The 27,086-nt window shown below is 38.7% G+C and overlaps 1 protein-coding gene across 4 annotated transcripts in view; it reads right to left on the bottom strand.

Annotated features, from left to right (window-relative positions):
• Positions 1–27,086, bottom strand: part of PRKG1 (protein kinase cGMP-dependent 1) — a 1,125,638-nt gene that overhangs the window by 13,601 nt on the left and 1,084,951 nt on the right. For all 4 annotated transcript variants that reach the window (XM_080643202.1, XM_080643201.1, XM_080643204.1 and 1 more), the window contains 3 exons: positions 25,452–25,548; positions 9,894–10,033; positions 8,922–9,011 (listed from right to left, as the gene is read on the bottom strand). In XM_080643202.1, the coding sequence (XP_080499328.1) occupies positions 8,922–9,011; positions 9,894–10,033; positions 25,452–25,548 (327 nt within the window). The remainder of the gene's footprint in view (positions 1–8,921; positions 9,012–9,893; positions 10,034–25,451; positions 25,549–27,086) is intronic.

Here is a 27,086-nt window from a genome sequence, read left to right as displayed (position 1 = left end):
ATTAGCTCTTCCCCAAAGAAATCTTTCTTTGGAAATACAATTTGAGGCATGATGCTATCTTTTCTTAAGAACTAGAATCCTAACTATGGTTACTAAGATTTTGGTGTCTCTCTTCAACAATATCTGAATAACTGTGAATTATAAGGACAAGAAAAAGTTTAAAAAGAATTGCACCTATATTAGGAAATGAATAACATACTTTATGCTGTGACTGTCTTCTGAGTTGGAGCTATCTTTGCCAAGTTAATGCTATATAATCCTGTGTATTAGGAAAGGGGTTAAAGTAGTGCCTTTAAGTTCCTTTCTTCTTTGTGCTTAGTTATGTGGTTTTATCAAGCAGTATATTCCTTTCAACTGAAGAGATTAAATAGTAAGCATCCATAATAGATCATTACTAATCCATATATAATCCTATCTAATAAAAGAGTAATATGCAAATTGACTGTACCTCCCTACACCCACAAGCCAAGCCCACTAGCAAATCAGGAGCGAGTATGCAAATTAACCCAACCAAGATGGCTGAGGCCACTGAGCGAGCAGGAGGCTTGGGTTTCCCTGACAATGGAGGCAGCCAAGCTTCCCGCATACCCTGGCAGGCCCTGGCCTCCGCTCAAGACTACAAAGTTTCAATTATAGAAGATAAATAAATCCCAGATACCAGGGCCTCCACTTGGGTTGCCGGGGGGGCGTGGCCGGCCTGCAAACCACCACAGGCCCCTTGCCCAGGCCACTCCATGGCCAAAGGGAACCCCCATCCTGATCCTGGACACCCTTCAGGGAAAACCAGCCAGCCCTCACCCGTGTACCAGGCCTCTATCCTATCTAATGAAAGAATAATATGCAAATTGACTATCACTCCAACACACAAGATGGCTACCCCCATGTGAACACACGATGGCCAGCAGGGGAGGGACCAGGTCTGCAAGGGAGGGCAGTTGTGGGTGATCAGGCCTTCAGGGGAAGGCAGTTGGGGGTGACCGGGCCGGCGGAGGAGGGAAGTTGGGGGCAACCGGGCCTGCAGGGAAGGACAGTTAGGGGGGACCCAGGCCTGCAGGGGAGGGCAGTTAGGGGCAATCGGGCTGGCAGGGGAGTGGTTAGGGGGTGATCAGGCTTTCAGACAGAAGTGGTTAGGGGCAATCAGGAAGGCAGGCAGGCGAGCAGTTGGAAGCCAGCAGTCCTGGATTGTGAGAGGGATGTCCGACTGCCCGTTTAGGCCCAATCCTTCTGGGCAGTTGGACATCCCTCGAAGGGTCCCAGATTGGAGAGGGTGCAGGCTGGGCTGAGGGACACACACCCCCACCTGTGCACAAATTTTGTGCACCGGGCCTCTGGTATATAATAGGTCATTAGCACAGAGCTTTAACTAGTTGAGTGCTGTATATGACTTCAATGCTCCTCAATGGAGAGCATTACAAAGAAAAAGCAAAGCAAAACAAAACAAAGCATACATGAAATAGAGCCTTGCCCTATTTTACATTAATTTTAATAAGAAAATTGATTACTTCCTTGTATCAGGACTGTCTAAATATAGTTTGGGTGGGCCTTTTGAAAAGCTTACAAATTCTTGATTACTCTAGGAGAGATGATTTACGGAAAAACCAAATGTACAATTGCATTGTTAATGTTGCAAGCAGAGTATAAACCCTTATGTGAGGGATCAATTTCTCATGAAAGCTCTCCCCAAAAGTATTCATATTTATATTCTGAATAAGCTGATCATTAGCAGGAAGATGAAAAAAACCTTAAAATAACTCAAAGTTGTCAGAGAAGGCTCTATGTTAGGAATATGGAATCTAAAGCAAGAATCCTGAGCTCAAATCTGGGTTTTACTTACTGTGCAACTAACTGTACCTTTCAGGATCTCAGTGTTTCCTCTGCAACATTAGACTCAAAATAGAAACTACCTCATTGGGTAGCATGAGCATACAAGAATTGGTGCATATATTTAAAATAATTACCTGGCATACTACTAATACTCAATATATAATAGCCATTAAAATTGAGCACCAAAAAACTCTTCCTTAGCCACTGTCTTAATGTCAGAAAATTGACTGATACAGCACAGGTCTAAAGTCTTTGGGAGATGGGAATGGTGAGTTTACAACACCAGTTATCACTGTTTTGAGTATTTGCTGCTTCTGGCTACAAGGGCTAACTAACTCCCACAAGTCAGCTTTGAAGAGTCTAATGCTAATGTCTGTTCTTTTTACTTTTTCTATGTTTCTCCCAAATGTGTGGAGAAATTACCCTTTTATTGCCTGCCAATCAAAACTCTACCCTTTTTTTTTTTCATCATGAAGTGAAATGACCACAAATCATTTGAGCCTTCAGTTCTTGGTGGCCCTGTTTACTGTTTCATGATTTTCTTCTACTGAGGCATTTGGAAGGTTTCTAGAAAGTTGGTTTCCATTCATTGAACAGATCTATATTGAGAATCTCCCACATATAAATACATCTGTAACTGACTTTAAAAATCAAATGAAAACCTTGTCTCAAATATGTTTCCATGTTATATGACAAATCAACAATATATGGACATAAAGTATTTATCAGCAACATGGTTTCATCACTAAATTTTGATGTAGGCAATTTGAGAATTTTAAAATACTCCCTTAGAAAGTAGTCACAAAGCATTATATTAGGGTGACTCAAAATGAAAAATTGCTATTGGAATTGGAAATGACAATATAAATTTGAGCTAAAACAGAAATGACAACTTGTTTTATCAACACTTAGAAAGTGGCTTAAAGAAATAAATCACTGCCTCATAGCTTTTTGAAATGATAAATTATGCTTTGACTATTGTGTCATTTTAATTAAAACAAGTAAGGAGTAGGTTCCTATACCTTTTAGAGAATGGGCTGCTATTTTAGCTAGGTGGCAGTATACAACTACTATTCTACTGAGAGAATTAGATGGTTATGTATACATATTGATAGAGACATATTAAAATGTAATCATAATGTGCAATCTACCTGTCATAAACTGAGTCTAGAAATGGCTGAATATAACAGACAAAGCGTCTCTCACCCAAAGATAAATTTCCTCCTTTCACTGACTGGTAACAACATCATTAATGAGTGTATAAACATGAAGTGTCTCACAATCTGTGCAGGTTTCTTGCTGATTGTAATGTTTTGGGGGGTGGGGGTCAATTCTTATAAAAATAGACTCATTTCCTTGAAGTACTTTCAATTGGTACCATCTATTATTAGATCATCTGAGATGGAATATAAATAATCACCCTCCATAGGGCTTCCGGTCAAGAGAGGGAGTAGGGAAATGCTGTGCTCACCTCTTCCCATGACCACATCAAGATTACAACTAAGTTGTAGAACCACCTGAAGTCTAGCTGAACACAAGCCCTATAACTAAGGATATAAAGAGGAAGCCATGACAAGACCGGGAGTGGCAGAGACCAGGAAAGAGCAGGTCCCATACCCAGGTGAGGCAGTGAAGAATCAGGAGGGATATCTTGGCTGTGGAGGTCCCCTCTGAGGAGGCATGGAGCCCAGCGCCATACCCAGCTCCCCAGCCCAGGATACCAGTGTCAGAAAGAGGAGTCCCTATAACATCAGGCTATGAAAACGAGTGCTGATTGCATTCCGGGTGAGACTGAGGACTGCTGGAGTCCCAGGCATTCCTCTTTAGGGGCTGAGCATGGATTTGCTCACTCACAAACTCACTAGTTTTGGGCTTCAGTGCAGAGGTAGCCGCCCAAATAGTGACAGGCACATATGGGTAGGAACTGAATTAACTGGCTTCAGGGTGAGGGCTGGAGGAGCAAGGGTTGGGGCAGCTGTCTCAGGAGACTGAAGTGCTGGTAGGCACAGGCAAGTGCCAAGTCTGCATTATCCTGGATTACATCATTCTCCCCACCCTGATGCCTCCCTGAGACTGCCACACCCAACTCACTTGTCCAGCTGAGCCTCTTCCAGCGGCTCCCCCACACAAGTGGCCTGTTTCAGCTCAGGCTGCAGACTTTCCTAAAATCTCCCAAAGGCCACAAACCCCAAACAAGCAGCAGCCAAACTCTATGTGCCCTTTATTTCTTGCTGAGTGCTCTCAAACCTGGCACAAGAGGTGACCAGTCTCATTTTGCATTTTAATTCCCATCAGGTGGCTGCAAGCCTGGCATAAGCTGCGGCCACTGTGGGCCTAGAGCGTAGCTTCAACTAAGTGGCCATAAACCCAGCACAATGGCTGGCTGGCCTCTGCCCACACTGGGGTGCCCACCAAAGGGTGTTAAGCCTGGTACTCGTGGCAACCAGCCTCGGTTCCCAGCATAGCTTTCCCCAAGTGCCTCCAAGCCGAACACTAGCAGCAACCAACCATAGATCACTTTGCAGCTGCCACTGGGTGGCCTCACGCTGGGCACAAACAGCAGCTGACTTTGGCCTGCACTGGGGAACCTCCGGAACCACTACACCTGGTGGCCAGCTTCAGAACACACCAGAGCACCACCTAACCGGCTCCACAAATGACAAACCCAAAGTGTAGACCAGGCTGGCATCAGAGCCTCCCTCAGACAACTCATGCTCCATGGGGTCAGCTCCTGCACAACAGCCTGTCCTTTGCAGTAATGGCCAGTCTTACAGTCAGCCTGAGAATCAATTCCCCAGTGATACGCCAATCACAAAACCACTACAATAGGAGGGTGCACACGCAAAGGACACACCTGGGATACCAGGCTCAAGTGACCAGGGAGATTGCACCATGGGACCCCACAGGACACTGACTACAAGGTCACTCTGCCAAGATCAGGAGATGAAGCAAATCTGCCTACTATCGTACTATATAGAAACAAAAACAGGCAGTCAGCCAAAACGGGAGACAAAGAAAAATGTTCCAAATGAAAGATTGGGACAAAACTCCAAAAACAACAACAAAAATCAATCAAAAGATATGGAGACAGGCAATCTACCAGATACAGAGTTCAAAACACTGGTGATAAGGATGCTTAATGAAATTAGGGGAAGGACAGAGTTTAAAAAAATGATATTTTGAGTGACCTCTGGGACAACATCAACCTCCATTCACATCATAAGAGTGTCAGAAGGAAAAGACAGAGTTCAAGGGATTGAAACCCTCTTTGAAGAAATAGACATAAAGGTCCAGGAAGCGCAGAGTACCAAACAAGATGAACCCAAAGAGGCTCACACCAACAATAAATGTTAAAGGGACTTCTTTAAGAAGAAAAGGTAAAAAATATGAATTTTAAAAAATAGAGAAAATACCTCACCAACAAAGGAAAACAGTGAAAGCAGTTGGATCGACCAACTATAAACCAACTATAAAGGTTAAAATACAAAAGTAGAAAGATCTTGTGTAACTACAACAATAAAGTGAGGAATGCACACAAAAGCACCCACAAAAAAGAAATGACAAAAACATTAACATGGAGGCAATGAGTAAAAGTTGTAGTGATTTTAGAATGTGTTTGAACTTAAGCCACCATCAACTTAAAATGGACTGAGATAAACATAGGTTGGTATATATGAAATTCATGGTATACACAACCCCAAATCTATATAAGATATTTAGGAAATAAAAAGAAAGGAATCCAAACATAACACTAGAAAGTTATCGACATACAGGAGAAAAGAGCAAGAGAATAAGGAAGGAACAGAGAAGAACTACAAAAATAATTACTTTAAATATAAATGGACTAAATGCTTCAATTGAAAGACATAGGGTTTAAACGGTTGGATTTAAAAAATAAGACCCATACATAGGCTGCCTACATGAGACACACTTCAGATCAAAAGATACACAGAGACTGAAAGTAAAGGGATAGAAAAACATATTTCATACAAATGGGAAAAAAAGTTGCCAATTCCTTAAGCATTATGGAACAAAGGTGAATAAAATATAGTTTGTACTGACCTATTCCATATAATAGAACAGAATTTGTGGAGAGCAATGTCACAAACTAGAAGATAAACAATGATAGCTAATACAAGAGTAAACAGGGAAATAATTGCAACAATTAATATTTTAGTGCTATAGTTTATATCTCAAATATAAGAAAATCTTCAAATTTTTATTTCTTAATAACAAATAAAAACTGCTCTATGTTCCTTTTCTATGCTGATGAGAAGAAAGAGTGAGAGGAGGGTATCTGTTGCTATTGGAGACTTCCTGCGCGAAATCCCCAAGCCTCTACAGGGGTGGGCAAACTTTTTGACTCGAGGGCCACAATGGGTTCTTAAACTGGACCAGAGGGCCAGAACAAAAGCATGGATGGAGTGTTTGTGTGAACTAATATAAATTCAAAGTAAAGGAGCGGAGGGGAGAGCAAGAGAACCGGATAGAACAGCCGGATCCAGCCCGCGGGCCGTAGTTTGCCCACGGCTGCTAGTACCTCAGTAAAGAATAAGGTCACACAAGGCTCTCTTAAAATAAACCCAAACCATTTCTTTTATGCTTTCAGAATAGCATATTCCTTACTTCTTTCCCAGGACACAAGAAGAAAAGTGAATGAATTGAACAGTATGATTTGTTTATTCTAAGGGTATTTTCATATAAACTGTGACCATTTATGGATATTTTGCCTCCATGTATTTCTCCCAATATAACCTGCTTCTTTATAATAACCCCTCGCAGCCCTAACCAGTCAAAATACATCTCACTCAGAAGCCTTGGCTGGCAATTATGAGCCAACAAAATGTAAATTCAACTTAAACAGGTAGAAGTAGAAAATAATATTTTCTTTCAAAAAATTAGCTGAAATTGGATGCCTATGCAAGATAGATGCCTCATGAGTGGACTTTAGATTGATTTTTATTGTTTTTGTTGTCTAGTTTCATAAGATAATAGAAGTTTAAAATAAGTGTTCCTTTCTTTATGTGGCTTGTTATTGCTTTCATGTTTACTTGTAAATCTCCTAATTAGAACAGAGTAGAGATTTCAAATAAATCAGTGGATTGAAAGCAAAATAATATAGTAGAACCATATTACGATAAACCAGACATTAACTCACAAGTGAGAATATTAAGTTTATGCAAGAGCCTGTAAGTTTCAAGAAGTGGGACCACATGTGTTTACCCTATCAAAATGCCTGGCATATAATCTGTACTCAAATATTAACTAATAATAATGTAGTAATCCACTATGATCTAATAACCTAGTGCATATGTTAACCCTGTCTCCTAATGCCAACGTGATATATTCTCTTGTATGTTTATTTACCTTAAGTAAGATACCATAATACAATTAGGAATGAGACTTTAAATCAATATCTTGCAAAGAACTACTTGTTCTATTCTGGGATATCTACAAAGTAACAAGTTGTCAAAAAATAACATGGCATTCTGGGAACATCAAGACTATGGTAGAGTTTCAGAAAGAGTGGGAGGGATGAGACTATAACAAAGAGAAAAAAAGATGTCTAAAGCTGAATGTTGAAAGGAACAAGGATGAGTTTTAAATGTTATTAGATCATAAATAGAAAATAATCAAATGTTCATTAATAGGAAAAAAATTGTGGTCTTCCTTTTAAATAAACATTTAGGGTTGGTAATCTCCTGAGACATTTTCTAGAATATATTTTTAAAGGAGATTGTGTGCTAATTATGTAAATATGAGATGGAAAATTAATTTTGCATAATTAAAAGAAACAAATAAGCACTAATTAGACCAACTTTACTTTCCCTGAAAGGACAAAAAGAAGTAACTCTAAATTAGATTGTGTACATGAAATACTGGTTATAAATGGATTGATTTTCTTTTTCCCAAGACCAGCTAAGGCCTGAAAGGAATGGCTGGAAACTTTTATTAATTTGGAAACCAAGGAATAATGTAAAGTTAGAGGAAAAAGTTACTTTGGCAAAAATTCCCATTGTCAGGAAAGATAGACTGCCCATCTGGAGGAGAAATGGAGCAATTAAACTGATAGTGAATCCAGATTGCAACTGTATAGTAGCTCTAATTCTCCTCATGTTACAAGCAATGAGTTAAATTCTAGGTATATTGTTATCTGATACATACAACTTTCTTTATACATACCTTACTAGGTGCCATTCTTTTTAAAATATATTATTATTGATTTCAGAGAGGAAGGGAGAGAGAGAGAATCATCAATGATAAAAGAGAATCATTGATCGCTGCCTCCTGCAGGACCCCTATTGGGGATCAATTTGGCAACCCAGGCACATTCCCTTGACCGGAATCGAACCTGGGACCCTTCAGTCCGCAGGCCGACACACTATCCACTGAGCCAAACCAACTAGGGCGACTAGGTGCCATTCTTATTGTGGACTCATCATATATTATTAGTTATAAATCTGAAACAGTGAGCTTAGTATTTATAGTAAATTATATGTGCGTAGTAGGTTGTGCTCCATATTTACATAACCTTTTGAAAGATAAGCACATGGCCCTAGCCAGTTTGGTTTATTGTAGTGGTCGGCAAACTGTGGCTCGTGACCCACATGCGGCTCTTTGGCCCCTTGAGTGTGGCTCTTCCACAAAATACCAAGACCTGGGCGAGTCTATTTTGAAGAAGTGGCGTTAGAAGAAGTTTAAGTTTAAAAAATATGGCTCTCAAAAGAAATTTCAATCATTGTACTGTTGATATTTGGCTCTGTTGACTAATGAGTTTGCCGACCACTGGCTTAGTGGATAGAGCACCGGCCTGCGGACAGAAGGGTCCCAGGTTCGATTCTGGGTAAGGGCATGTACCTTGGTTGTGGGCACATCCCCAGTAGGATGTTTCTGTCTCATCAATGTTTCTAACTCTCTCTCTCCCTTCCTCCTTGTAAAAAAATCAATAAAATATATTTTTTTAAAAAAAGAAAGATAAGCACATGTAAAATGTAAATATGGCATGGCTTTTAAACTTCATAATAATTGACTCTTTATAGACCATCATAGTCAACTACATTGTCAAAGATATGATAGAAATTTCTTAAAGCTCCTACCTATCCCTGAGAATGGTCCAGAGCTCTCCACCTAGGCAAGCTTCCATCAACATATACAAATATTTGCTGTCCTTAAATGTTCTGTATAGTCTGTGAATTGCAAACAAGAAAACAAAGGTTACAAACATTATTGCCTTTCAAAAGCTTGTAAATGTTTTGAGTGCCATGATAAGAGTCTTATTCTTGATTTGCCAAGCTTGAAATTTTATTAAAAAGATGAGAGAGATCTGAATTTGCAAATAAGGAAAAGGAGGTAATGGCTCCTGACTAAGACTCACACACTGTCAGGGCTAGTCTCTCCTCTGAAATGTATTAATCCCAGTCACAAAGGACAAAGAGGGCTTCTTGGTATTTCTCTAATTACAATCTGGTTGGTGTTTTAAGCATGAACTCTTGAGCAACATTTAGTGGTTATAAACATGCAGTGTACATAGCTATAGAGTAGGTTATGTTTTACAAATATAACATATGAAATCTGTGTGCTGTTCCCTTAATATATTCATGTTATATTCTGTTTCAGCAAATGCCACAGGCAAATTAATTAGAAAAGCTTCTGCATTTAAAGAAACTCCCCATTATTTTCTTATTAGTGTGTTGCTTGAGTAGTCATTGCATTTTTAGAAATTTTTTAAAATGCTCAAATACTTAAAGATAAAATAGTTTGATATTTTGTCTTTTGAGCACCAGAAGTCTATGTAGAGTTTTGGAGTAACAGAGAGGATAAAAAAGAAATGTTAGTCACTCTGATTTTCCCTTTGGGAAAAGCATGTTCTTTTCCCAGAATCTGATTCTCTTGGGGGAAAGAAAAAGAAAAAAAAGATAGTCAACTTCTTTGCAAAATCTTTCTTAAAATCAGATTTAAAATGTTTCTGTGTATGAATGAAATGTGTGGTGGTGCGTGTAAGTGGCAGGGGTTTTGTGGTTGATTTGCACTTGGAGTTGGGACTTCAGTCCCTGGGGCAGGATCCTTACCTCACTATGAAGTCGGAGTGAGCCCCCTGCATGATCTGCTTCTCAGAGCGGATGTGCTCCTGTTGTCTGGTATCCACAATGTGGCGTTTCTTGAGAATCTTCATTGCAAAGGTTTTGGATTCTTCACTTTTCAACTGGACCTTAAAGAAAGGCAGGAGGAAGTCAGAGAATGACTATAGTGTTAATACACAGAGTTCATTCTCAATCCCAAATTAACAGGTGCATGGAGCCCCTAAGTGACACCCCAGCCACCACCTGAATCACACAATAAATCCTTGCTGGAGCTGGGTTTAACATCCAGGCTCACAACTATTGTCCAATCTCATTGCACTAGATCAGATGAATTTTAATTTAACTGGATTCCCAAATAATTTTGTGCCCACTTGAATTAGAAGGGAAACATACTTGACTCTCATTTCATTTAATATATTTGAGTATACTTGATAGTGTTTCTCCTTCAATCAAAACAGTAGAAATCTACCTTCTCCAATTTTACTGCAAGTGAGTGTGGCAAAGGTAGGATCATATGGGCCTGTATGTTCTGTCTCTTTAGTCCTGTCCACAAACACTTCTCAAGTTGTAAAAGTATCTACTTCTCTTTCTTCTTTTTTAACCTCCCACTTGGCCCTTTCCTCCAGTTACAAGAAGAAAAGTATAGCAAGATGTTTTTTAAGGGATTAAAAAATAATTTTTTTAAAACATAAGCTTTATTTTTTCCCCAAGATGGCCTTTTCTCAAGGATTTAGTAATAGAAAGGAAAGAAATTAGACCTATTACATATTTTGGAGCAGAGGAAAGGAATGATTTAGAGCTATCATTTTAATTACAATATAATACGGTTATTGATTTCAAAACCTTTTGAGAATGTGTTCCACAACAGTATTCCTACCTTCCTGGCAGTGATGGGCTCCTGAAAAGAGGCTGTACTCTGAATGTTAGTAATTCTAATCATATATTAAATATCCTGGCTCTAAAGGAATTCTTTTGTAATCTCACATCTGATTTCTGCACTTGATCTTAGCCAAAAGGCCGAGAAGCGATTCTCACATCTGATTTCTGATGTGTTATGGAATTGTGCACCTGAAACCTGGATAATTTTGTTAACCAGAATCACCCCAATAAATTCAATAAAAAGTATTAAAAATTTACAGCTAATTAGATGCTTTTCTATTGGGACACATCTAGGGAAATTGATTAAAAAATATTTCCAGAGATATTGAAAACTATTTTTCTTCTCAGATATGCACGATAGCTTTAGTCCTCTTGGACCTCAATTCTTACTCCTTAGGTGTTGTACCTGGGAGACCTAAGCTGTGCGTTGATGTCCCCAAGGCCTCCATGCCTCTGTTGCAGCCCCACCTGGCTCCCTGCGGCTCTGGAGTCCTCAGGCAGGCTGGTAATCTGTGTTTATTGTTTTACATAAAACTTTAACAAGGTGACTTGTAATGAAAACGTGAGATAGTAGAACTAATCACTTAATAGCAATTTTAAAGTGTTATCATCTAGGACTCTCCCTCCACAGAATCCTCAAGATAATGCCAAACGGCCCACATTATTCGGAAATAATAAAAGCCTTGAGGAAATTACATGACAAGCTCTATCTTCTTTTCAGCTGAAATATCACACTCCCCTCTGTAGTTGTGAATTGTTTATGCTTCATCTGCAGGCATAGCAAAGTTCTTAAGAGTCTTCTTCAAATACACATGTACAAATTGAATTAATGTGGCAAGTTCCTTAGAAGAGAACATGAGGACACTTCAAATAAATGGGCCTCAGTTTGCTGCCAGCATTACTGAATCTGTATGACAGGCTAGAGGGGGAGAATGGATAATTGAAAATGCCTTAAGCCAAGGACACTCTACTCCATCTGTGAAACTCTTTAAAAGGACTGATTAGTGTGATACAAATGAATTCAGTTGTAGTTCATAGTAGAGGACAAAATGTGAAAACCTGCTTCTAAAAGAAATCTGGATAGATAGCAACAATGGCATGAAAAATGAGCTGTGTTACTCAAATTAGAGAACAAAATCATATTCTTCTTTAGAGTCTTAGTTAAATGACTGAATACTCTTATGTACTTCACACATCTAGTGTAAAAATATTCTCTTTAGTTATAACACATTTTCACTGTGCACCGGGTGGGAGAAAAGAACTCAGCCTTTAGGGTCACAGGTCTGGACTTAAATCCTGACTTCAATTAAGGTCTTGCTGTCTCTTATGGAGTTATTGTGACTTTAAATTAGAAAGTGCCCCCAAATGGGCAATCATTGATGATCTCTCTTCTCTTTCAAACAAAGCCAGATCAAGTCACTACTCCTTTGCTCAAAACCCTCCAGTGGCTTTCCATGTCACTCCTGGCAAAGACAAAACTGTCACAAAGGCCTATAAGGTCCTATACCATCAGGACCCCTGCTACTCATGAGCCTCACTTCTTTGTCAATCACAATGGCCACCATGCTGTTCCTTGAGTATACCAAGTAAGCTTTTGGGGCAACTTTTGCCCCCAGGCTATTTGCTTGTGCTTTTCTTCTGCCTGAATATTCTTCACAGATATCCCCAAGAGTCAGCCTCTCAGTTCCCTTGCCACATTAATGTTTCCTAATCAGAGAGTCTCTCTTCACACAAGTCTACATAAAAGAGGAACCACCCACTTCTCCCTTTTTTAATGTTCTCTATAGCTCTCATCACAAGCTGATACATTCAATTATTTAGTTACTTGTTTAGTATTTTTCTCCTCTCACAAGTGTGAAAGCAACCTGAGATTGATGATTTTTTTTTATTTACTGTGCCTGACAGAGAGTAAATGCTCATGAAATATTTGTTGACTAAGTGAATCAAAGAAAGCATGAAATAAACCAGGATTATTTATCACTGGCAAAGCCATAACAGCATCTAAGCTCCACACTTAACAGGAGAAAAACCAGGGAAGCTACGATGACAAGCATGTAGTATTTGGTATCTTTCTTCTTTCCAAAAGTACCCTAAGTTATGCATAAAAGGGAAGAAAATATTTAGTGCCCCACAGGAAATATACATGACAAAAGATCTATATGATTAGCCCTGAATTTTCAATTTTTATAAGATGTTTTAACTTTGTCTTCCTTGAATGGTTAACATGTGATGTTCTCAATTATAAATACTACTAGATTTAATACGATCATATCTAGGATAATGTCCACTTGACTGCCAACTAGCTCCTGGGTTAGCTCTTCGGAATATGGCCATCTCTTTTAGACTCTTTTTCTAGCCTTCACAACTCTTTACTCCTCTCTAATTAATAAATTCTATAATTCCAAGTATATTTATCATTTTTTTGTAATAACCAGCATTTTGCTGTTTTAGCTACACCCATATGTTTATTTCACTCCAGCCAGGATATTAGGTTTAAAATTTTACCTACTTTGCTATTTCCTAAATAGTTTTGAACTTTATATTGGGAAGAATTTAGGGAAATAAGTGAAGTCATCAGGAGGAAGTCAGAGAGAAAAAGGGAAAAACCTTCATTAACCATAAACTGCTGGGCACGTCCATAAACATTATTTCATTTAGTCCTAATGTCAACTTTTAACGGCAGAAGGAAGGTTTTGTTGTGTTTTTACAAATACTTCATAATCAATAACAACAACAGCTAATGCTTGCAATGCTCTTATTTAGGTGTCACGAGCAGTATAGTATAAGTTTTCTTACTTAATCTTCCTGGCACCCCTTTGAAGATACAATTATCATCTCATTTTTCAGAGGAGCAAATTAAGGATTACCAGAAAGGATAATATATTGTCCTAGGCCACAAAGCCATCAAGGGGCAGAAGTGAATCTTTTTGGCCCATGCTATTTCCATTATGTGCCGCTGCCCATCAGCTGAATAAAACATAGTGATTGATGCTTTACAAATGAGAGTTGGCTAACTCATCGCCTCTGTGAGAAAAGCTGAATCATGTATCATTACCTTTAAGCTTCACTCATGCTAGACATGTAGTTTGAGAAACCTTGCTGTCATTTTCCTAGGCACTTACAGAGACCTCAATGTGTTATCAGAGACCTGGGCACTTTGGTGCTTGAATCCTACAAGAAGCCAAGGGTGGTTGGGGGAGGAGGGGAGATAGAAGAGAGTGGTAACAGATGATCGGTGGCAGATGGCTGCTGCCAATGGAAAGTAGGTAGAAGCTGCAGAGATCTTTGGGAGTCAGTCTTATTGGTTGCCAATTTAGTAAATATGAATTACAAACAGTTTTCAGAAACCCACAGCCTATCTACTAAGGCTTTCTGTTACATCTTTACTTGAGTGCAGGCAGCCCTAGAGTCACAGCCGTGGGCAAACTATGGCCCGTGGGCCAAATCCGGCCAGCTCGGCTGTTCTATCCGGCCCGCGGAGCCGAAAGAGCGGAGGGTTCTCTTGCTCTCCCCTCCGCTCCTTCACCAGCAGCAGTGTTAACATGGCAACGTCGGGAAACACTGCCGCAGCTCCTTCTTCTGAGTGGGCGGATTTATATCCGCCCATTCGGTAGAAGGAACAACCTCTCAATCTTCCAGAGGCTCCTTGTAATGCCCGCGGACGCGTCCCCCGACATCACCCTGGGAATGCATAGACACGTTATCGTGGTGATGTAGGGAGACACGCCCCTGGAGAGCACAGTATCAGAGCCTTAGCTAAAAAGGAGACCAACAACACTGTTCCCACTGAAGTTGATGTTTTAAAGACCAAAAACGTTTCAACCCAGTCTACATTGCCATCTACATCTACGTCCCGGGCATAATTTGGAAGTTGCACTAAAGAAAATGTTTAATTTACTGTTTACACATTTTGTTCTTTTCTATTTGTTTTAGTTTTAAATTATTTTATTATATTTAAGTTTAATTTGAAAGGCTTTTGTACCTTTCCTTTGTTAGGCAATTTTATTTTGCCTTTGCCATCTTCAATATAAGGTATGTTATTGTGCTATGATTCCTCCATTTTTTGAAGTTTCAAATTATAATAGTGTTTACATTCTTCTTGTTAAAATGTTTGAAATGAATAAAACTATTGAAGTAAAAAAAAAAGACCGTACCCTTTTATGTAATGATGTTTACTTTGAATTTATATTAGTTCACACAAACACTCCATCCATGCTTTTGTTCCGGCCCTCCGGTCCAGTTTAAGAACCCATTGTGGCCCTCGAGTCAAAAAGTTTGCCCACCCCTGGTCTAGAACCACTTTTTGCACTCGGCAAAGCCCTCACTAGTTCCTTAGAGCATAGCACTTAGTCAGAATGTCTTCTTCCATTTTAAACTAGAACGCCACAGACTCACAGAATCCAGCACCTAACAGAGAAGTCAGAGCACCGAGGACCACTGGTGGGAGCTAACTCAACAAAGTTGGTCTGTTATGTGGAAGCTGATTCTCTGAGTAAAGAGTCCAAGGAACACGTTCATGACAAATCTTCTCCTGATAAACTGACGGCTGCCTCAAGATCACTGAAGAATGTTCAACTCTCAGATGAGCAGTGCCAAATTGCTGGAGTGTGCTTCTCTCCACTCTGGTTATAGTTCTTAACCAGATTCACCGAGTTAGGCAAAGGGCTCATAATAAAACTTTCACAACCAAGTAAACCAGTAAACTAACTCTCAGATTTTCTACTCATGCATACGCTCTAGGCCAGGGGTGGGCAAACTTTTTGACTCAACGGCCACAATGGGTTCTTAAACTGGACCGGAGGGCCGGAACAAAAGCATGGATGGAGTGTTTGTGTGAACTAATATAAATTCAAAGTAAAGGAGCGGAGGGGAGAGCAAGAGAACCCTCCGCTCTTTCGGCTCCGTGGGCCGGATAGAACAGCCGAACGGGCCGGATCCGGCCGGCGGGCCGTAGTTTGCCCACGGCTGCATTTTTGTCTGCATCATTTCCCAATATTCCTCTATTGCCAGACAACTCTGTACAGTCCTATTAGATACTGCCCTTAAACTCCACATTCAGGGACACTTCACTGGTTCAGTTCTGTAGCAGTCGAGTACAGCAGCAATGCTGAAGCAGAGTATAAAGTAGCCATAAAATTCAAGAGGAAAAAAAGGCATGAAGCCTCTATACATTAAACCCATGGATCCACATTGAACTAGATTTACAACTATACACGTAGAAATTAAAAACATTTAGTGTAAAACAAAGTTTTAGCATAAGAAAATATGAACCAGAAAGAGCTAATCTTTAGAGATAGAAAATAAGTTAGTAGTTGCCTGAAGTGGGGTGGGAATGGAAAGTATTTGTAAATAGGCCCAAGGGTTATTATAGGAGAGAGAAATGTTCTAAAACTGGACTGTGGTGATGGTTGAACAATTTTATGGTATGTAAATTACACCTCAACAAAGCTTTTAAAGAATTTTTAAAAGAGAATGCCAGAAAATATGTATACTGACATTTTTCTAGTTCTAGCTTTCATTGATTTTTTAATTTATACTCTAAAGAATTAAATGTCCAAAAAGCATTTCCTTCTATGCTTATCTTTACCCCTTCAATAAAAGTTTCTCAATTAATCAAGACTATATTTCATTTTTATACTAGTTTCTATGAACTAATATTTTTATTAAAATTATCTTATTACTTATTTACTTGCTATTAATTCAAATTTCTAAATAAAAAAGTCCTCCTTTCCTAAAAAAGAGTGGGCTCATGGGTTGATTTAAGCAAAATGTACATAATTACCACAAAATTCTTTTAAATTATCTAGTTAAAATAATAGGTATTTACTGAGCAATGCCTTATTTACTGAGCAATGACTTATAGTATTTTAATGATGTACATACTACAATCATATGCAAGTTTATGATTGATCCTCATATTCCTCACTTATAAAATGGAAATAAAACCACCTTATGTTATATACACAGATAATGTAAGATCAAATCAGATAGTGTATGTGAAAATAATTTGAAAATTTAAAAGTGCTACACAGGAGCTCTAGCCAGCTTGGCTCAGTAAATAGAACTTTGGCCAGTGGACTGAAAGGTCCTGGGTTTGATTTCGGTCAAGGGCACATGCACGAGTTGCTGGCTCAATTCCCAGTAGGGGGCATGCAGGAGGCAGCCGATCAACGATTCTCTCTCATCATTGATATTTCTTTTTCTCTCTGAAATCAATAAAAAAATATAATTTAAAGTGTTACACAAGAATTATCATTATTACTATGACATCTAAGATATGGGGGAATGCTAATTAAAAAGGATACTTGTAAAATAATATTTATAATGTCTGAATGAAGAAGGTATAGGAAAAAATCTGACTGAATTTAAGGGAGTTATAATTTCACAGAGAATGAAAAAGGAATGTTATTGCTATGATTCAAATAATTCTTTGGATATGATATCGTCAGGAGGAGCTGACTTACTATACTCATGAAAGAAAGTGAATTTTTTTAAAGTGCACAGAAAGCTTCTATTCTATAAATTAGCCTTAAACTTTATTCAACATTCCCTAACAAAACAAAACAAAATTGTTAATTATTATATGACTAGAGGCCTGGTGCATGAATTTGTGCACCAGTGGGATCCCTCAGCATGGCCTGTGGGATTGGGCCAAAACTGGCTCTCTGACATCCCCCAAGGGGTCCTATATTGCGATAGGGTGCAGGCCAGGCCGAGGGAACCCACCAGTGCATGATCGGGGCTGGGGAGGGACGCAGGAGGTTAGCCAGCCGGGGAGGAACCATGGGAGGGCTCCAGGGCGTATCTGGCCCATCTCGCTCAGTCCCAATGGGCCGATCCCGGCAGCAAGCTAACCTACCAGTTGGAGCGTCTGCCCCCTGGTGGTCAGTGCACATCATAGCAAGCAGTTGAGCAGCCTTAGCATATCATTAGCATATTATGCTTTGATTAGTTGAATGGCAGACTGGTCAACCGGACACTTAGCATATTAGGCTTTTATTGTATAGGATAATTACTTTTCTCTGTGTACTATAAATTTTAGGCAGGCATAACTATAATCATAGGAAAACTCCTGTTTTTTTTTTTTTTAATTCTTTATTGTTTAAAATATTACATGAGTCTCCTTTTTTTCCCCATTGACCTCTCCCTCACCAACCCCTCCCCCAAGCACAAGCCCTCACCCCCCTGTCTGTGTCCATTGCTTTTGCTCATATGCATGCATACAAGTCCTTTGGTTGATCTCTTACCCCTGTTTTCAATCGGTTGTTAAAATTTCTCTTCTCACTAGCTGTACAAAATTTTATTCCTCATCTTTCTCTCTGTCCTACACAACACAATCACACATTTTCTTTTCCTCTTTTTGGCCCACATCTCCTGATCTCATAGCTCAGTGTTCATGCTAAATACTATGTGGTTTATGTCAATGGCAATGGGGGGTAATAATATGAGGAACAGAGTACGACTTAGAGATAAATTAAATGTATACATTTGATGTTACCCTGAAACATACAGAATGAACTTTTCTATATTTATTTCCAGAAAGCAAAGTCATTTCATTTAAAAGCACATGGCTATTTTCAACATGACTAACAAGGGGACTGTTTTTCCTTCTCATGGAAGGGGATCTCTCTTTGAAAGTGTTTATCTAAAGTTTTCAGGGATGTGGACTGTATCTTGGCACAAAGTAAACTGCCCTATTCAGGAGAGAAATTACGATGTTTATCTCTGGGAGCAGCACCACCTAAAAATAGCCTGTCTAGTCACCTTACAGTGGATTATTTTATTTCATGGATGGAAGTTTAGAGCTGAATCTGTGTTTATATGCTTTCATCACTTGATCTAATACCCCCAAGTGCCTGATACTTTAAAGTCTAATCTCCTTTAAGAATATAATACAGTTATACTCTGTGAATTGCTATCTAATAATATTTCTCACTGCTCCCCCACACAACTTCTACTCTAGTCAGGCCACCTGCTTTGGCCTCCTGTGAAAACACGTGGCCTTCTGCGTTGTAAACTTTGCCTGGAATGGCCTTTCCCCATCTGTTTACTTAAATCCTAACCTCTTCTCTAAACCTGGCTTGAGTCCTGCGTCTTCTCAGGGCCTTCTCTATCCCATCAACTCCAGATACTCTCTCTTTTTTTAAATACTGAGAATCTATCTGCATAATTTAGAATTTACTATAATACTAATGAGTTTCATTTGCTATTTTTCATATATGTTGATTCTATCTTTTTACTTAAGAGAAGACAGACATCCCCTGAGGGCAGGAATCATAGCTGATTTTTCTATATCCCACAAAATATATTTAGGGAATTTCTTAATAAATGAAATGTTGCTGAATGTGATGTGCCCATAAATTCACTTGGGTTAAAAAAAAAACCAAATTTATGTCACAGAAACCAAATAGGCAACTATGACCAGGTGTTTTATTGCCAGTTACTTAACCCTTGGGAAGACATGTGTAATGACTCCTAAATTTACATTGATCTTTCTAGAATAACATGCGGGTTTGGAGGAGGAATTCATTGCTTTACTTAACTGTATGACACTGATTTCAAACACTTTTAATGAAAAATATTCATTTTAAAAGATAGCTGGTATATAAAATGTGTATAACAGCAAAAGATGTGTAAGAAAGTGCCTGTTCTATTTGTCATCCTCGTGTAGTCAAATTTTTAAAACTATCATTGTACAAAGAATATAGACTACTGTAACAAGATGAATTAAGGCATATTTACTTTATTAGCATATGTCAAAGTAGGGATTGACTTTACTACCTGTGATTGCAGCTTAGAAACGGTCCCGTGGTTAGATGTTGTAGGAGTTCATTATATTGTGACTGCACCTATTCTGCTCAATTACCATTTATTGGATTAGATTTTCATCAGCTATCTAAATAATGCATTTTTTAAAGAAATCAGTGCTATTCATCACAGTTAATCATTTTAATTCTTTTGAAGAGTAAACATAAAATGAGGATGGCATATTTAGTAATAAACCCAGAAGAGTACACCTAGAGAAAGGCTGTGTTCAATTGAGACAAACTTTGTGTTTTCAACCACTATTGAGTCCTTATTCACTTTAGTTACAGAGGACCCAAGGCCTTAGGGCAGCAGGGTTTCCCCCAGGCACCCGCTGCAGCCAAAATCACTGTGGAGAACAAATAGCAAGGCTGCCCAGCAATCCCTGAGCTATTCTATTTCACTGCCATGTGGCTTGGCAGTAAGAAGCTCTTGAAATGTTTTTGTCTTACATGGGGTTTCCCTTTGGAGTTAAGCTGCCCGCCTTTCATAATCATAAAATAAAACTCTGTTGATTGAGCAAAGGGCTTATCACTTAATTTCTTGCTTAATCATCTCTTAGGTTCTATATATTTTTTTCCAGTTGGTTTACATAGCCCTCCAGGCCTGCTTCCCTGTGATGGACCATTCCCAGGAAGCTGGCAAAAATGCCACGAGAGTCAAGGGGATGCCTGTTAAATAAATGTGGTCAACTGAGTGTGGCAGGCTTCTTGCAACCTGCATATTGCCCCCTCCTGGGCAATCTGACCCTAGGACTGTGGCCCAGAAGAAATGGGAGGTTTCAGAAGGCTGTGGAGAAACTGGATATGATTCAGTAGTTTTCACCCGAAAATGATTTCTCATTGAGAGGTTAAGAGGTGGGGCTTTACAATTTAGGAGAGAAATGGATAAATAAGAGCAGACTATTTCAGGTACACAAAGGTTCAGTGTGAGGAAAATTGAAAACTGTTTCCCATCTCCACTCATGACAGATCAGAAAGAAAGGAGCTTTAGTGGTTGGGGGAATTTCATACAAGCTATCACCAAAGGTCATTCTTTCTTATGTTAGAGAAATGCTTATAGTCAGGGCTTGGCCTAGCAATGGGAGAAAAAAGAGCATAAGTATTCCATTCCCTTCCCTTTCTATGGCAATAGCAGGAAATAATAAAGATAGCTGATATTAGCATATTTTAATATTAATAATAATTATAACTACATTGGCAATACATAGCGACCTATGACATGTGAGGTACCATTTGCGGGGTGAGGGGGCTTTAATTAATATTCTCTTTGCAATCTTGTGATACATATCCTATGTAATCCTCATTTTAGATATGAGGAAACTAAGACTCAGAAGGTTTAAGTAAATGACACAGCTGGTAGGATGTGAATCCAGAAGTCTCCTGCTAGTGCTCTAGCTTTTAACCACCACATTATACTATCTGATTTTTTTGCTCCACAGACATTTTATAACCAATAGGAGCAGCAAAAGATTCAGGGAAGAAAAAGCCTCTGAATGTTTGACAGAAGCAAAGATGAAGAACACAATTATAGTATTTAATTCTAGGTTTATGTCTATGCAGGTTCTTGAATTCTAGAAGATTTTTTTAAACAGAGGTGTACATGTGACAATGAAGTAACATTTACTTCAGTGGTGGCTGTTGGAAGTATGAATCTAAATCATTTTAGAAACCAGATAATAGAAAAAGCTTTTTGTTAAAAAATCAGCTTGGCTAGCATGGCTCAGTGGTTGAGCATGGATTTATGAACTAGGAGGTCATGGTTCAATTCCTGGTCAGTGCATAAGCCTGGGTTGAGGGCTCAATCCCCAGTAGGGGGCATGGAGGAGGCAGCCAATCAATGATTCTCTCTTATCATTAATGTTTCTATCTCTCTTTCCTTCTCCCTTCCTCTCTGATATGTGTGTGTGTGTGTGCATTTAGTAGTTCTGGGCAATCACAACAGATCTTTCAATGACTGCATGTTCTTAGATCACTTACATGTTTTATTCTTGATTTTTTTTCCTGTAAAATGTAGATCATGCCCCATGTTTTCCTCCCAAGATAGCTATCAAGGCAAAATTGTATACTGGGAATAAAAACAATTTGAAGCAGGGTTCAAATGAAAGGCTTATTTTAGTTAGGAAGTAATATCAATCCTATATAATAAAGAGGTAATATGCAAATTGACCATCACTACAACACACAAGATGGCCAGCAGGGGAGGGCAGTTGGGGGAAACCAGGCCTGTAGGGGAGGGCAGTTAGGGGCAATCAGGCTAGCAGGGGAGTGGTTAGGGGGTGATCAGGCTGGCAGGCAGAAGCGGTTAGGTTAGGTTAGGCAGGTAAGCGGTTGGGAGCCAGAAGTCCTGGATTGTGAGAGGGTGCAGGCTGGGCAGAGGGACACCCCCCACATGCACAAGTTTCATGCACTGGGCCTCTAGTTTATTAATAAACATTGTTAATATCAGTTTCTTAATAAATTATACTGCAGTAGTTTCCTTTTATAAGAGTGTATCATAATGTTTCTTTTTTTTATGTCAATGACTCAACTCTCCCTCTATCATAGAAATGCCACCTCTTTGAAGAAACATTGTTCCCTGGTAACCTGAGCATGTGCTTCTCAGACTCTGATCATGAGTTTATTTGTTAGTTTACATAAGTGTCCCTTCCAATAGATGGCAAGTACATAGAGGTAGTGCTATTTTTATTAAATTTTATAGATCCCAGCAGAGATCTCGGCTCACTGCATAAGCATATGAAAAATGATGGAGAAGGGAAATAATCCAAGAAGATATTAATTATATCTTCCATATCGTTGTTCCTATATTTTGTCCATGTATGTTGTTCTGATATAGGAGGTAGTGGATTGCTGGATAGTTTTAATATCTGGCATTTAATAAAACCAGCACATAATATTGCCAGATGAAAAAGTTGGAGGCATGCAAGTCTATTTGAAAAGCAAGCTCCTCTCTAACAAGAGCAAAAAGTAGAGTAAATGAGGAATGTGACCATAGAGCAATGGGACTGATATTTACTTGTTATTTATCAAGTCAAGCTTCATATTTTACAGTCACACCTTAGAAATTAAGAGGCTTGTTTAGATGTCTCTACTTTAATTAGTAAATCATATATAAAAGAGAGCTGCATTCTTTTCCTAAAAATATTACTATAAATAAAATGTTGCTTTCCGAAAGATAGACTATAATCAGGTAGCACTGAATGAATTAAGTCCATTCTTCAAGATAAAAAAACATGGGCAGAAAATATGGGATATGCCAAAAAAACAGAAAAAGCAAATGACTTAAAAGGCATTGTGAACAGGATGTGCCTGATATTAAACTAGTTACAATCAGTTATTCTAAACATATTTACGAAATAGACTGAATAGCTTAAGAGCAGAATTCCCATTGGCATAGACGTTTACTTTAAGCTTCTTAACAAATTAAACAAATACTTAAGTTTGTACCAAAATTATGTTCCCATCTCTAGAAATTGGCAATAAACCATGTAGCAATACTCCTGCATCTAAATTCATTTAAGTTGACATCAATGATAAAAATTAAGAAATGCTAAGTCTCTGAAGGCTATGTCATTATGCAAAATGAGATGAACATATCTGGCAGTTAGTAAGTGGTAAAGACCATGAGCATTGGATTCTAGTTTAATAGTAATCAGCAAAAGGCTAGTCCACATAGAATAGTGAAGAAAATCTGGGTATTGTGATTAACCCATGGTAAGTTTTGAGAAATGCAAGATTACATAAGATGACATCACTTCAGAGGTTAAGGACATGTGCCTCTTCCCCTAATGACCCATTATGTATGGATTTTTCATTGTATCTAAAGTTTTGCGCATTGGTTATAGCTTTAACACACATTAATTCCTGAGGTATGGCCTTCATTAGTCTATAAACATCTGTGTAAAAGTGAAATATAATACCCTTGAAAAGAAAATTAGACTGAACTACTGTTGACTATCTCTCCTGGGATGGAGATGATGCATAAATATATAGGTACTCGGACACACACAACCACAAAACACACACACACACACACATTTTCTTTTTGAATGTCCACATTGAACCTTCCCTAATTGTGTCATTAATTGCTTGTGTTGCCTCAGATATTTTTAAGGGAATTTCTGGCAGTTCTACATTATCTGTTTGGCATTTAATTGTCCAGCTTGACGTGGTCTCAGTGTCTATGAGTAACTTTCAATATTGCAAAAAATTCCTACACTGCATTTCACAAAATATCTCACTGGTACCTTGAAGGTTCACAACCCTCTAGGACTCCATCAAGTTGCAATGTTATTGTTTTTTGTCAACTAAAACAGCAATTTTATTCTCCATAGTGTTTAAAAAATATTTAAGAAACTACAACAGTCACAAAATTGGTCTCTCGGAAATTCTGTCCTTTATATACTGCTTCATTCATAGAGGGGTTTAGACACATACAACTATGTCAATAAACACACCAGACACTACACTCTTCATGGAAAGGGGCTCTTTCCTCCCTCTGTCCTGTTCAATGTCCCTCCATCCCGAGTGCAAAGCTCTTCATGTGTAACACTGTTAATAAATCTTCACTAAAGGTTCTTTACCAATAAATCTAGGACTACATGAACTGGCCAGATGCAGAAAAGCGAGAGGTTTTTCTGGGCCCTAACTTGATTTTCACTCCAATAACTAAGAATGCTTAGATCCTCAGAGGCACCCTCAGAAGGCAGAAGTCAAGTCAGATGTAGTATTACTAAAATATCTCCATGTTAAGGGAGATGTAATACAAATTTAGTGAACCACATTGTGGCTCAAAAACCCTCTTGTCTAATCTTTAAGTAAATAACATCTTACTGCTAGTCAGAGTCAGAAGTCCCAATTGTAGCTCAACTGGACAAATATCAAAAATAGCGCTAGGTTGAATATACTTCCATGGAAGGGGATTTCTCCGGTCCCCTGGTGGCAACAGTAACTGTTTACTTCACTGTACACAGTGGCAGGGAGTTCCTAACATACTGTACTGGCGTCTGATATCAGGGACTCCTCCATGTCAGCAGAGAGGTGGAATTTTATCTCTGTGCCCAAATAGGCTTATTTCGCACAGTGTTGAAATGCAGCAATATAGTAACCAGAATGCCTTTTAAAAATTTTTTGTTGCAATGGCACTTTTTAAATTTATATTTCAAACAAATGCATGATAGAGCATGCTTTCACTTGCTTTATATAACATGCATGCAATATGTTTAATGTATAAACTTGTACCCAAATGTCTGCATTACCTTCATGAAAACTTAGCTGTATATGTGTGTGAAATAAATTGTATAAAATATTCAAACCATACTACCTAATAAGGTTAGATATGTATAGGTGCTTGAAACTCAAGAATCACAGAATTACTACTCTAACAGCATTTACTTGACTTTTTTTTAAAGCAGTGGTAAGGATTATTAAATATAGATATATGTACATATATACATGTCTCATTTCTCTTTATATATACTTAAACTTACATTTTAATTATTGTGATTATGGATATGGCACATAATTAAAATAGTAAGCACTGCTCAGAACTGTGGAAGCAAATAAAGATCATAGAGTATCAGCTGGGTAAGAAGCACTTTGTGACTCCTCACTAAGTAAATGTGTTTACATTTCACTTCCTATAAGGCAGTTTTCTAAAAAGTAAATTTGTATTCATTTTATTTTTAGTTTATTGACTACCTAATATAGCCCACTTTGCAAACTCCCAATGTGCTGATATAAAATTCTTTGGTACCAAGTTAGGAACCATAGTAATTAAAGATGAGAGAGGAAAAGAGAGAAATCTTATTATGGAGAAAAAGTAGAAAAGGAAGAGAGAGGCTTTCAAAGAACAATGACCTACCAGTTCTACTCGTCCAAAACCTCCAACTCCAAGGGTGTCGATGATGTTGAAATCAGACAGCTTCAGGTTGGCGAAGAAAGCAGCCTCGGCTTCATATCTGGATTTTTTGATGCGAAAAAATGGAAATTTCTTAGAGGTGCAAACACGAGTACCACGTACAACTGTAGCGGAATGACAAGACTGTGGAACAGGGTTTACCTGCTTACATTCCATCTTGCTTTTAGAGTCTGTGTTTTCTCACACTCATACTGTTTTGGTCCCACTGGTGCAGCAAAACATAGATTTGCACTTGTTTTGTGTATGTTTTTTCAAAGGAGAAAAATACAAAGTACCCACTGCATGCCCGTCCTGTGACTGATAAATCCAGTTATCAAATCAAAGTTACATCTTGGTCTTTTTCTACGTGTCTTCTTGTGAGCCCGGATTGTTTGAGTTGTTCTTTTGTGGTTCTGTTTTGGATTTTTTGGATTTGCTTGGTTTTGGTTTTGCCGTTCAGATTTTGGAAGGCAGTTTCTCATTAGTTTCCCTTATCCACAGGCTGGCAGTGGCTCCTATAAACATTTGCTAAAAGCAGCAAGATCATTGAGGTCTCTGAAGTGAAATCACAGCCAGGTCTTATGAAAACAGATCCGAAAAGCTGAGGGCTGATGTGCAAATGCCTGCAATGGATGGTCTCAGAAGCATATTCGCATTCCTAAAAAGTGTCTTCCCTTCGTTTATGTTTACCCACTGACTCTCAGCTGGTAATCCCAGAGTCTTTATGTGTGCAAGTTTCTTATATGAGTGATGGGAAAAGCATGGACGGGGCTCCCAAGGTCTAACTATGCACACATGCAAATCTGACACATGCGAGTGTGTCAGATGCAAAATAAGCATCTCCTGATGAGACAAGTGAACATGAGCTGCTTAAAATATCTCCTTGTTAAAGGCCCTACTATTTTTAGAAAGGGCAGGAAGGCAAAAAGATGAAGATGATCCTCCCACTCACGAAAGTCAGGTCAGGGAGTGATCCAGCTGTCCCCAAAATAAAGTATTTGAATAGCTATGTGTAACCCATGACCTTCAGCCAGGCGGTACCTGATTCAGTATTGCGCCATAGACAGACACGATGAACTCGCTGGAGATAAAGATACTAGCACAGCTTGTTTATGCCAGTGTTTGGATAAAACCATCCACAGGCATGTCTGGAGTTAAGCTGCAGGACATTTTAACGATTCCATTATAACTAAACACAAATTGAGATTCTCGACTTGGGAAGAATGTGAAACAGCTTTCTAGGTGAGCTTTCAACAGTCTCCAGTTTTTAATGTCAATTCTTGATAGATCACGAGAAGGTAAAAAAAGCATTGTTTTTCATTATTGGCTAATTATGTGAAATAAACTCCCTCTAACAAAGCTTTATAAACAAGACTACCACTCAATCCTAATGGTATTTGTAGACATCTCTCAGTGCACAATCAAGAGATCAACATAGTAATTCAGGAGATGGTTTACTAGAATGGAACACAGGCACCAAATGTGCATTTCTAGCATGCCAACTGCATCACTACTTTTAGAAAATTAAAACTCCATCCCATTTAAAGGGCCAATGTCAGAGTTCACTCCAACAGGTGTTTAGAAAGGACATCTGTTGGG

This window comes from Plecotus auritus (genome assembly GCF_963455305.1).
Source record: "Plecotus auritus genome assembly, chromosome: 9".
In the NCBI taxonomy this organism is placed as follows: domain Eukaryota; kingdom Metazoa; phylum Chordata; class Mammalia; order Chiroptera; family Vespertilionidae; genus Plecotus; species Plecotus auritus.
Note: the sequence above shows the minus strand (reverse complement) of the source record. Positions and strands in the feature narration are given on the sequence as shown.